At 39.6% G+C, this 12,970-nt stretch overlaps 1 protein-coding gene across 1 annotated transcript; it reads right to left on the minus strand.

The window, feature by feature from the left end:
* Positions 1-7,696: 7,696 nt before the first annotated feature.
* LOC127194709 (putative vomeronasal receptor-like protein 4) lies at positions 7,697-8,626 on the minus strand. The gene is given in 1 exon segment (XM_051152272.1): positions 7,697-8,626. A coding segment is annotated over 1 exon segment (930 nt).
* Positions 8,627-12,970: the final 4,344 nt, after the last annotated feature.

Below are 12,970 nucleotides of genomic sequence, written 5' to 3' on the forward strand. Positions count from 1 at the left end.
TCATCCTCTAAGGTTTTTCACATATATTGTTGCAGGAATGGAAAACTAACACAATTAGCAATACCTAGGTAGAATCTTCTTAGATTTACGAGAGTAGCCACTGAGGAGAATCTATAGTCTGCTGTATGCTTAGTAAGCAGTACAGCTCAAAATATTCTAAGAATAGAATTCTCTAATCATTTATTAGAGGAAATCTTGCTCCATTCTACCACCTGCTTACAGCTCTCCTTATTAATGAAGAGAAAAAAAAAAAAACACTCACCAGACTGGACCTTTCACAAACATCCATGTAGAATGAGGCCCTAAAAAGTAGTTATAAGGAAGAAATGTCATCAGCTTATCTCCCTCTAGAACCATAATCATCATGTTATCTTTAGAAGCAGGTCTATACTTGAGGTTGTTAGAAAGGGATAGCATGAAATGTAAAAGTTAACTTCCCTAATTCCAGGAGAACAGTGAACTAAGAACAGCTGAGCTCTGGGTTTCCCATGTGTGTGCTACTCTCTCCAGGCCATACTTGTCTGTGTAGATTAACTGATCCAAATCTTGTGAATAAAACAAAACTAACACTAATAATATTACATTCTTAAATAAGTATAAAGCATTTCACATTTCCTAGGATACTATTCCTGCGCCGAAAACATTTACGGTGGCCTCCATACTTACATAAATACAGTGGGTTAAGGGTGTCACCTAGAAATTAACAGCTCTTTTGCTAAAAATTAAGAAAATGTCACACCCTCCAAAAATACATAGCAAAAGTAATCATTCTTACAGAGCACAACAAAGTGAGGTGATATAACTTTATCATTAGTAGAAATCAGGATGTAGGGATGGAGATGGAGATGAGTTGGTAAAGTGTATACCTAGAAAGGATTGTGCATGTGAGACACCACATAATTTGGACCCCTCTCACCTGTGGGTCACAAGTACTGGTGTTTTGCGATTCTCAGGAGACTTTTGATGACTATGTCAATTTCCTTAGAAGAAATAGGACTATTTAATTTGTTTGCCTGATCTTGATTCAATTTTGGTAGTTGATAGCTATCAAAACAATTGTCCATTTCATTAGGTTTTCAAGTTTTTGTGCTGTATAGGCTTTGAAGTAAGACCTGATGATTCTTTGATTTCCTCAATGTCTATTATTATGTCTCCCTAATCATTTCTGATTTTCTTGATTTTGTTACTCTCAATTTGCCTTTTAGTTAATTTGGCACAGGGTTTGTCTATCTTATTGATTTTCTCAAAGAACGAGCTCTTGGTTTTCTTGATTCTTTGAATTATTCTCTTTGTTTCTAATTTATTGATTTCAGCCCCGAGTAGGGAGTTGTTCAGTTTCCATGAGCTTGTAGGCTTTCTGTTGTTTCTGTTGTTCTGAGTTCCAGCTTTCATCTATGGTGGTCTGATAAGATGCAAGGGAGTATTTCAATTTTCTTGTATCTGTCGAGGATTGCTTTGTGACAAATATATGGTAGATTTTGGAGAAGGTTCCATAAGGTGCTGGGTGGATTCTTTCATGTTTGATAAAAAGTTCTGTATATATCAGTTAGGTCCACTTGATTCATGATGTCTATTTGTTTTGTTGTTGCTTCATTTAGTTTCTACCATGATTATCTATCTACTGGTGAGAGTGGGGTGTTGAAGTCTACCACTACTAAACTGTGTGTTTGATATGTTATTTAAGCTTTAATAATGTTTCTTTTATTAGTGTAGGTGCTCCTGTATTTGGGGCATACATATTCAGAATTGAGACATCATCTTGGTGTATTTTTTGTTTGATGATTATGGAATGTCCTGCCCCATCTCTTTTTTATTAGTTTTGGTTCAAAGTCTGTTTTGTTAGATACTAGAATGGCTACTCTAGCTTGTTTCTTGGGTCAATTTGCTTGGCATACTTTTTCCAGCCCATTGCTATAAGGTAATGTGTACCTTTATTACTGAGGTGAGTTTCTTGTATGCTGCAGGTTGATGGATCCTGTTTTCACATCCATTCTGTTAGCCTGTGTCACTTCATTGGGGGGTTGAGAGATATTGATGACCACTGGTTATTGGTTCCAATTATTTTGATGTTGGCTGGGGTAGTGTGTGTGTGTGTGTGTGTGTGTGAGAGAGAGAGAGAGAGAGAGAGAGAGAGAGAGAGAGAGAGAGAGAGAGAGATCTTCCTTTCCTTGTTTTTGTGGATGTGAAATTATTTATTTCCTTTGTTTTCCTGTGTACAGTTACCCACCTTGGGATGTAACTTTCCTTCTACTATTTATTGTAGATCTGGATTTGTGGTCAAGCAGTGTTTGAACTTGGTTTTGTGATGAAGTATCTTGTTTTCTCCATCAATGGAAATTGAAGGTTTTGCTTGTTGTAGCAGTCTGGCTTGGCAACATGACATCCATCCAGGCCCTTCTGGCTTTCATAGTCTCCATTTCAATGTCAGGTATAATTCTGATTGGTTTTCCTTTACATGTGACTTGGCCATTTTCTCTTTTAGTATTCTTTCTCTGTTCTGTATGTTTAGTGTTTTATTATGTGGCAGAAGGATTTTATTTTCTGGTCCAATCTACTTGGCATTCTGTAGGCTTCTTATATATTTATGGACATTTCTGTTTTTAGGTTAGGTAAGTTTTCTTCCCACTTCGTTGAAAATATTTTCTGGGCCTTGCAGTTGGGAGTCTTATTTTTCCTCTATCCCTGTGATTCTTTGGTTTGGTCTTTTCATAGTGTCCCAGATTTTTGGATATTCTTTATCAGGAGCTATTAGAGTTAACAATTTCTTTGATTGCTGCATCTATTTCTTCAGTCATATTTTCTATGCCTTATATTCCTTCTTCCATCTCTTAAAGTCTGTTGGTGAGGCTTGGGTCTATAGATACTGTCCTGTTCTGTATGGTTTCCATTTCCAGGATTATCTCAGATCGTGTTTTCTTTATAACGTCTATCTCCATTTTTAGGTCTTGAAACCTTTTATTCATTTCCTTCTCTTGCTTGATTGTAGTGTCTTTTAGTGATTTAATTCCTTCATCTCTTTCTTTATTCATTCCTGTTCTAGTTTGAGGTATTTATTTTCCTTTTTATGGCCTCTATCATTTTCATAATCTTTGGTTTTGAATATTGTGTGTGTGTGTGTGTGTGTGTGTGTGTGTGTGTGCATCAGATGTGATAGTGTCTCCAGGACTTATGGTGAGGATGGGAATTCTGGTTTCTGGTGGTAACAAATGGTCCTGGGATTGTTGCTTGTGTTCTTACAATGACTTCTTACCATTATGATATCTCTGGTTGGAGCATGTGCCTACTGACAGCTTGGACCCTGGAACTTTCTGTGGGTTTTCTGGTTGACCTGAGGTCAGATCCACTAGTGTTCCAGACTGTAGTGCTGGATCAGTGCTAGAATCCAAAGATGCTGCTGTTTTGGCAAGACAAATCTCACCTTGTTTCCTGGGACATCAAAAGCTGCCCACCAGCCAGGTGTGTGGCACTAGACTTTGGAGGCTATTTACCTCTTTCTTTGTGGACCCTGACTTTGTTGTTTTGCCCAGTGGCCAGAAGCCACACCCAACTGTGCTCCACATAATTTGGACCTCTCTCACCTGTGGGTCACAAGTACTGGTGTTTTGTGATTCTTAAGGCCAGTCCTTAGGTTACTAAATAGTCACTGCTGTCCTGCTGATCAAATGAGCTTTGTGTTAGGAGCTACCCTCTTGGATCTCCCCCAGCAAGAGCTAGGTTTTAATTCACATACTAAGTCTCATAAAATTCAGTCTAGAGAAAAGAGACAAAAGGCTCTCCTAACTCAGGGACTTGGATTTTTAAAGCCCTGGGTTATAACATGCAAGAGGCATACCCAGGATATATCCTAGACACCTGTCTTCAGGGCCTCTTGTTAATTCAGAGGCTGCTTTGAAGTGTCTTACTGAACAGAACCTGGTTAGTCACACCATTTTGCCAAGTGGGATTTTATGGTTACTTTCTGGAGATAGGAGGAAGTGCTTCCTCTTATCTGCACACAGATAAACTGGCTTCTTCAGAGAGGAGATGGCTCAGACTTCTGCCCAGAAAAGTCCCACATTCCCCCATCAGCAGAAGGGAACAGATACAAAGACCCACAGCTAGAAAATATGCAGAGATTAAGAGACCTTTAAACACTCAGCCCTATATGGTATATCTCCATCAAATTCTTCCAGAGGGGACCAGGGAAGTCTGTAGAAAAGGTCATAGAAAAAAATAGAAGAGCCACAGTAGATGGAGGACACCAAAGAAACAAGGCCTTCTAAACACAGCAGAATAAATAAACACATAAATGAATAAACATAAAAACTCCAAGACTACAGCTACATGTGAAGTGCCTGCACAGATCTTTGCCTTAGAGCAGCAGAAGTGGATACATGCCCCATCCCTAATGAGAAGTTTATCTCTGTTTAATAGATACTTGCAAATTAAACATTAGTTTTCTCCAAGGGAGTCTCATTTGGGGAAATACATCACACTTGAAGGTAGGGCCCATGCCCTGCAGAAGCTGCCCCCCCCCAAATGAATGAACTCAATGCAATATATATATATCTGATTTTGTATTTTTGTGTTGAAATTATGTGTTTCTATGTCTGTATGTACTTACTGTGTTTTTTTATTAATTTATTCTTGTTACATCTCAATGGTTATCCCATCCCTTGTGTCCTCCCATTCTTCCCTCTCTCCCCTTTTCCCCTTATTCCCCTCCCCTATGACTGTTCCTGAGGGGGATTTCCTCCCCGTGTATATGCTCAGAGGGTATCAAGTCTCTTCTTGGTAGCCTGCTGTCCTTCCTCTGAGTGCCAACAGGTCTCCCCCTCCAGAGGACATGGTCAAATGTGAGGCACCAGAGTACGTGAGAAAGTCATATCCCACTCTCCACTAAAGTGTGGAGACTGTTCTGACCATTGGCTAGATCTGGGTAGGAGTTTAACGTTTACCGCCTGTATTGTCCTTGGCTGGTGACTTAGTTAGAGCGGGACCCCTGGGCCCAAATCTGCCTATCATAATGTTCTACTTGTAGGTTTCTAGGACCCTCTGGCTCCTTCAACTTTGCCATTCTTCCATGCTTCTCTCATCTAGAGTCCCAATAGGATGTCCTCCCCTCTGTCCCAGTTTCCTGGTAAGTGAAGGCTTTCGTGGGACATGCCCCTTGGGCTAGTATGCAGATATAAGTGAGTATATACCATTTAAGTCTTTCTGCTTATTGTGTTTTTTCTTTGACTCTTTTCTCCTATTCTGATTTGTTCAATTTTATTGTTGTTTATTTCATTATTATTACCTAGAGGCTGCCTTGTTTCCTAGGGGAAGAACAAAAGAGTGTGGATCTGGATGGCAGTAGAGATGAGGATGAATTAGGAGGACTAGAGGAAAGGAAACTCTAATCAGAATATATTCTATGAAAAAAGAATGTTTTCTTTTGTGTTATAATTTATTCACATTACACTGGGATTGTAATACCCTCACTCTTATCTTGCTGTTCCCACCCTCCATACTCTCTGATCTGTTCCCCTCCCTTAGACGTCTGACAGGTAGGGTCCACCTCGCCCACCATCTGACCACAGCCTATCAGGTCTCATCGAGACAGTCTGTATTCCCTTCCTCTGTGTTTCCACATGTACTCTCTACCAAAGGGCAGTGATGAAATCCCTGGCACCAGAGACCTTGTCAGAGGCAGTCACTTCTGCCCCCCTCTTTCACATGGGGAGAATGTGCTCTCCGTTGGCTACAACCAAGGAGGTGGTCCAGGTTGTCTGCTTGCACTGTTCTTGGGTGGTGCATCAGTCTGTGCAGGCCGTGCTAGGGCCAGATACTTCACCCTTAATAGTCTCCATGTGGAGCACCTAACAACAGCTGAGCCCATCCTTCCATCCCAGGATTATTCCATATAACACACAGTTCTTTGCCCAGATCCTGTTGAAAGTCCAAGTATCTGTCCCAATCCCCCACTAGGTAGAGTCTCTCAGAGGACATGTGTGTTGAGCTAATTTCCACTGATAAGTGAGTATATACTATGGGTATCTTTCTGGATCTGGGTTACCTCACTCAGGATGGTTGCTTCTAGTTTTACATCCATTTGCCTGCAAATTTCAAGATTTCCTTGTTTTGGTAGCTGAGTAGTATTTCATTGTGTAAATGTACCACAGTTTCTTTATCCATTCTTTGGTTGACAGACATATAGTTTGTTTCAAGATTCTAGCGATTATGATTAAAGCTACTATGAATGTAACAGAACAAATGTCCTTCTTGTGTGGTAGAGCATCTTTAGGGTAGATGCCCAAGAGAGGTATAGTTGGGTCCTGAAGTAGCACTATTCTCAATTTTCTGAGAAAGCACCATATTGATTTCCAAAGAGATTGTACAAGTTTTTACTCCCACCAGAAATGGAGGAATGTTCCCTTTTCTCCACATAATTGCCAACATAATTTTTTAAATTTTTTTAATTAATTTATTCTTGTTACATCTCAATGGTTATCCCATCCCTTGTATCCTCCCATTCTTCCCTCCCTCCCATTTTCCCATTATTCCCCTCCCCTATGACTGTTCCCGAGGGGGATTACCTCCCCCTGTACATGCTCATAGGATGTCAAGTCTCTTCTTGGTAACCTGCTGTCCTTCCTCTGAGTGTTGCCAGATCTCCCCCTCCAGAGGACATGGTCAAATGTGAGGCACCAGAGTATGTGAGAAAGTCATATCCCACTCTCCACTCAACTGTGGAGAATGTTCTGACCATTGGCTAGATCTGGGTAGGAGTTTTAAATGTAGAGATATGTTGGTGAACACTTATAATCCCAGAGCAGGAGAGGCAGAGAAAAGAGAATCCATTGGGGCAAACATCTTGTGTTACTTGGCAAGTTCCAGGTACAGTGAGAGACAATCTATCAAGGAATGAGGTGAACGGCTTCTGAAGAGCAAGAGTGAAGGTTGTCTCTTGGCCTCCACATGTGCTTGAACAGGTATGTATGTGCACATACATACATTAAAAATCTGTACATCATATATGTGTATATAGAGAATTTTATTTACGAATATTATTTTACTAAATGTAGAGGAAATAAAATGAAAAAAAAACAGAATATAAAATTTTCAGTTTTAGTTACTCAAAGAATCATTGAATGTGGTAAAAATGGAAAATTTAAATTCACAATATATGATCCGTATAAATTTTATTTATTAAACAGAATAAAACCTACAATTTAAACTAAGAGTAGATTAAAGTGTTTTAAACAGAAGGACTTAAAGAGTTACTACCCGCAAGATGCTTCTTTACATTGACTTCAGCATCAAGGACACATTTATGTTGTAAAATAAAAAAGAGAAAGAGAATTCATATGAAAATACCAACTTACGATGTACAAGGAACTTAAGAACTTTATAGTTCTTTACAGCAGAAATGTAAAAAGAATGAATATGTGTACTACAAAAGTTTTAAAAATCACATGAAGAATCTCACTTTGCTATTTGAAAAATTTTAATATGAGAATAAACCATAACTTAGAAAAAGAGCAATTACTGTTGCTACACCATGAAGGCACCTACACCCATCGGTAACTCCTGTTCCACGGGATGCCATGACCTCTGTAGACCTATGTGAGTATCAGGAATGCACATATGCACACATGCTATCACAACAGTTATATAGAAAATAAAAATAAATGAGTCAGTTTTAAAAGAAAAGAAAAACATATTTTATAAAAATTTACTGATGCTTTAACTGCATGAATTTAAACACACTGGTTAGTCTCTTATCAGAACAGATTTGTATCAAAGGAGCAATTGTAGGATAAACATTCAACACAAACTTCTGAACAGTCAGGAAGACTGGGTCGTACATCCATACTAGGACCGAGGTATATGAGATGATGAAGTCCATCCAGTACAAGACCACATAGAAAGCCACCAGCACCAAGATGGTCTGGGTGGCCCTTTTCCCGGGTGATGTTCTCAGGTACTTGACACTATGAAGATGCTTGCATTGCCTCTGATGTCTGAACAAGAGAATCACCATGTATGTGCTTGTGGTCAGCATGACTCCTACAAGAAACACATCTCTAAAGGCTATCACTGTAAAAATCAATGCCCTGATGATGTAGTTCATGGGGAAGATTATGCAGGATTTAGTGATCTTCATCTGGTTGATTTCACTCACATTGGTAAATCCACCAATATTGAACAGCAAGCTGCTACTGAAAGACAAATTGAAAGACCAAATACAAAAGAAGGACTTGATCGTGTATTTTTTAAGCTTATGTTTAAATTTTGCCAACACAGAGGTACTGGGACTGATAGTGACAGCCTGGAACACACTCAGGAGGCAGGTGATGCAGATGGAGAGGCCTCTCATCACCCTGTGTATGTAAAAAGTTGCCTTACATTTGAAGTCATTCTCAATGTTCAGTGACTCAAATATGTCTGTAAGCCAAATATCCCCTCCAGTGAGGACCATCATTATGTGAATGAAGGTGAGTTGACAGGAGATCAGGTCTATAGGCTTAGGTCTATGACCTAGGATTATGAAAGTGTAGAATAAAAGGAGAACCATATTGGCTAGGGCTCCAAGAACAGCTTGAAAATAAAGAATATTCTCCAGTGAGGACATAAGTGAGAAGCGTCTTCATCTTAAGAGCATAGTGGAAGCATATTTTTTATATCTGAAAAAATAGAGTATACATCAAATTTGTCATTCACTGGACAGTGTGTCTGTATCATCATTCCATTTTCCTTAAAAGCTCTTAAATAACATGTGTCTTTAACTTGTGATGTTCCAGAGTGTACATTATAGCCTACATTTCTATATACCCTTTCTCTCTCTCTCTCTCTCTCTCTCTCTCTCTCTCTCTCTCTCTCTCTCTCTCTCTCTCACACACACACACACACACACACACACACACACATTGCATAGGATAGATGATAAATGCATTCACATTCATATCTATGCAAAGTCACACTTTGTTTGCCTATATTTCACCTGAGTCTTGTGACCAGGAAATCCTATCTTATTGATTTACATTGCCTTATTTTAGGCTAAACACCTAAAACAGTTGTGATAAGCAAGATCGTTAATCGCATTTGTGCAACTGAACAAAACTATGTCAGTCTTGGAAAAAAGATCCCTAAAGAAACTAAAAAAAAAACCTCAGGTGATTCAGCTTCATATACTATAATTTATTGTGTTCTGTTTTGCAACTGTCCATATTTCTACTCATATTTCTAATTATTTTCACAATAATAATGCATGATAATCTCACTATTTTATTCAGTAAAATGTCAATCTCATTTCATCTGTTTGTATGTTCCTTTTTCCATAACATCTTACATCCTCAGAATCTAGAGTTGAAAACATACATAGTTGGAGACCATAAATGTACTATGGTTATAAGGTTGACCTAGATGCTTCCAGTTCTGTTCCTTTCCCATTTAAATCCTTTGTGAGTTCCAATTCAGTATTAAATAACTAAATCCTAGTTAAGACAAACACTATTTTCATTTTAATTTTTTGAGATAAAGGAAGGAAAGGAAATCATTAGCAATATCATTCCTTATGACTTTTCCAGCCATTCATCATGTTTTTTATTTTCCTAACTACCTTCTTTCTCTGTATTTATCTCCCTAAAACTTCCCTAAGAACCCACCCATTGCCCTCAATTGTATCCTGCTACTCACCTTTACCTTTCCTCCACCTTCTTCTGCATTTACCTCCCTCCTCCCCTGCTAAGGAACCCTGTCTTTCCCATTTACCTAACCAGATATGAATATCCTTCTATTCTGCTCTCTTTTGCTCCCTATCCTGGTGATGGTCACTTTTTGCTTTCCTGTTTTTCATAGTTACTACAGACTGCCTAGTTATATCTGAAGTTGTGGAGCCAGGATCCTCCAACAAGGGAAAACATGCAACATTAAGACAAGTACTCTTTTCCTCACATTATGACAAAATGAACTTGCTAAAGATGACCACATTCTCATGCAGTTTGGAAATTTCCTTTTAAAAACAATTTCTTCTCGAATGGATAAAGAAACTGTGGTACATTTACACTATGGAATACTACTCAGCTATTAAAAACAAGGAATTCCTGAAATTTGTGGACAAATGGATTGAACTAAAAATGATCATAATAAGTGAGTTAACCCAGAGGCAGAAAGAGTTAAATGGTATATACTCACTTATATCTGCATACTAGCCCACGGGGCATGTCCCACGAAAGCCTTCCCTTACCAGGAAACTGGGACAGAGGGGAGGACATCCTATTGGGACTCTAGATGAGAGAAGCATGGAAGAATGGCACAGTTGAAGGATCCAGAGGATCCTAGAAACCTGCAAGAAGAAAATTATGATAGGCAGATTTGGGCCCAGGGGTCCTGCTCAAACTATAGCACCAGCCAAGGACAATACAGGCTGTAAACGTCAAACCCCTACCCAGATCTAGCCAATGGACAGGACATTCTCCACAGTTGAGTGGAGAGTGGGGTCTGTCTTTCACATGGACTCTGGTGCCTCATATTTGACCACGTCCCCTGAATGGGGAGACCTGGTGGCACTCAGAGGAAAGATAGAAGGCTACCAAGAAGAGACTTGATACCCTCTGAGCATATACAGGGGGAGGAAGTCCCCATCAGTCACAGTCATAGGGGAGAGGAGTAACGGGAAAATGAGAGGGAGGGAGGAATGGGAGGATACAAGGGAGGGGATAACCATTGAGATGTAATATGAATAAATTAATAAAATAAAATTTAAAAAAAACAATTTCTTCTCATGCAGTTAAAAATAAGTTTCCACAGTGTTAACATTCATCACCAGTACCCAGAATTTTTTTACAGTTTCACTCAATAGTCTTACCTTTTGTTCTTATCTAAGTTATTTAGCCTGGTTACCTGGATCAATTTATTATTGAATTAACTTAATTCAGTACCTTTTTATAATTTCTTTATTTATTCACTTTACATCCTGGTTGTAGCCCCCCTTCCTCCTCCCTTCCCAGTCACACCCTCCTTCCCATACCCCCCTTTCCAATTATTCACAAAAGTAGAACACTTCACCCACCCACACAAGATCAGGACTGAGTTCACCCTATTCCCTTGTGGCCTCTCAAGGCAGTCCCAGCCTGGGAAAGTGAACAATAAGCAGGCAGCATAGTCCACATCAGAGACAGACCCCACTACTCTTACTAGTGGATCCACATGAATCCTGAGCTGCTCACCAGCTGTATCTATGAAAGGGACTTAGATCCTGTCTATACATCATCTTTGGTTAGTGCTTCACTCCACAGGCCCCATGGGCCCTTCTTAGTTGGCACTGTTGCTCTTCTTGTAGAGCTCTTGTCACCTCTATGTCCTTACACACACACACACACACACACACACACACACACACACACACACACATCTTTCCACTATACTACATATGCTTCACCCAACATTTGGCTGAGAGTCTCAGCATGTTTTTAATCACTGCTGGGTCAAACCTTTCAGAGAACAACTCTACTAGACTTCCAACTGCATGCATAGCAGAGTATTGTTAGTAGTGACAATGGTAGGCTCTCTTCCATTGGGTGAGTCTTGAGTTGGGCCAGGCATTGGCTGGACATTCCCTCACTCTGCTCAATCTCTTCTATCTTTATCCCTACACATCTTATAGGCAAGGTAAGTCTTGGATCAAAGTGTGGGTGGGTTGGTGTTTTTTCTTCTCCCTAGAATTCTTGTCTAATTAGAAGGCGTCCTCTTCAATCTTCATGGCTCCTGATACTAGGAGTCTCAGCTACAGTCCCCTTCATATTCTCCCAGAGGACTATTCTGACTTAGGTCTCCAGCTGTATTAGTACATGATAATTAAATACTTTAAAATCAGCTTTGTGGTAAAACAAAAAATAGAAAATGACTAGACTGACTCAGATCTTTTTGAGAAAAAGAGTGTCAAATTATATAAGTTCACTTGTATATTACCCATGTATAGATACATGCATTCGTGTATGTATGCAAATGAAGCAGAAGTTAGTGGAAGAGACTGTTCTATTACATTCCCATAAATACTGCACAATAAATCGCTCTGTGTGTGTGTGTGTGTGTGTGTGTGTGTGTGTGTGTGTGTGTGTGTGTATTTACATGCCTATTGCACCTAAGGAGCATAATCTAGTTCAGGAATGGATTCATCCCAATCACCAGAAAAAAAATCTCATTCTCTCACAAGCTTACACTTAGGTAGCTGAATAGTTACATTATGATTTTTTTTTTAAAGCTCCAGAATGTGGCCTGGAGAGATGGATCAGTGCTTTAAAGCACTTTTAACTCTTACAAAGGACCTCACTTAGATTCCTAGCAATGATATGGTGTCTCATTACCATATATTACTCTAGTTCTTGGGTATCTATTGCCCTCTCTGACACGGCACACTGGTGACACATAGACATATATGCAAGCAAAACACTCATGTATATAAAATAAAATAAATAAAAAGGTGCCTTGGGACACATAAAGCTGCCCTGATCTTCGTGCTCTCCCTTGGCCTCCATTATTAGATCAAATCTCCACAGATGTTAACTAAGACTGATACTCTAGGAACACCAAGGTTAGACCCTTGGCCCCCAAATCCCCTGGCCATGTTGTATCTCCTGGGTCAACAGGAAGCTCTTCTGAGCTTCTTGCTGTTCCCCAGTCTCCATTGTCTGACCACTTCTCTAACCACATTCACCCTGTACTTCAGGAACATCCATGAATATCCAGACCTTCATTGTTGGGCTACTGATCTGCCTACATTCACCAAGCATGACCTTCAGGAATCCCAAAAACATCCAGGAACTTTGGCACCTGCTGCACCAGGAACATCCAGCACAAGGATGCTCACTGGATGCCTGTGACTCCAGGAAAATCTAGGTTACATCCACCTTCCCAGTAGGTTCCATCAGGAATATCCAGGGAAAAGCAGATGGATAAAGGACATCATAAGAACTATGTACTTATTTTATGTATGAATAATATAAAT

This window comes from Acomys russatus, chromosome 10 (genome assembly GCF_903995435.1).
Source record: "Acomys russatus chromosome 10, mAcoRus1.1, whole genome shotgun sequence".
Taxonomy (NCBI): domain Eukaryota; kingdom Metazoa; phylum Chordata; class Mammalia; order Rodentia; family Muridae; genus Acomys; species Acomys russatus.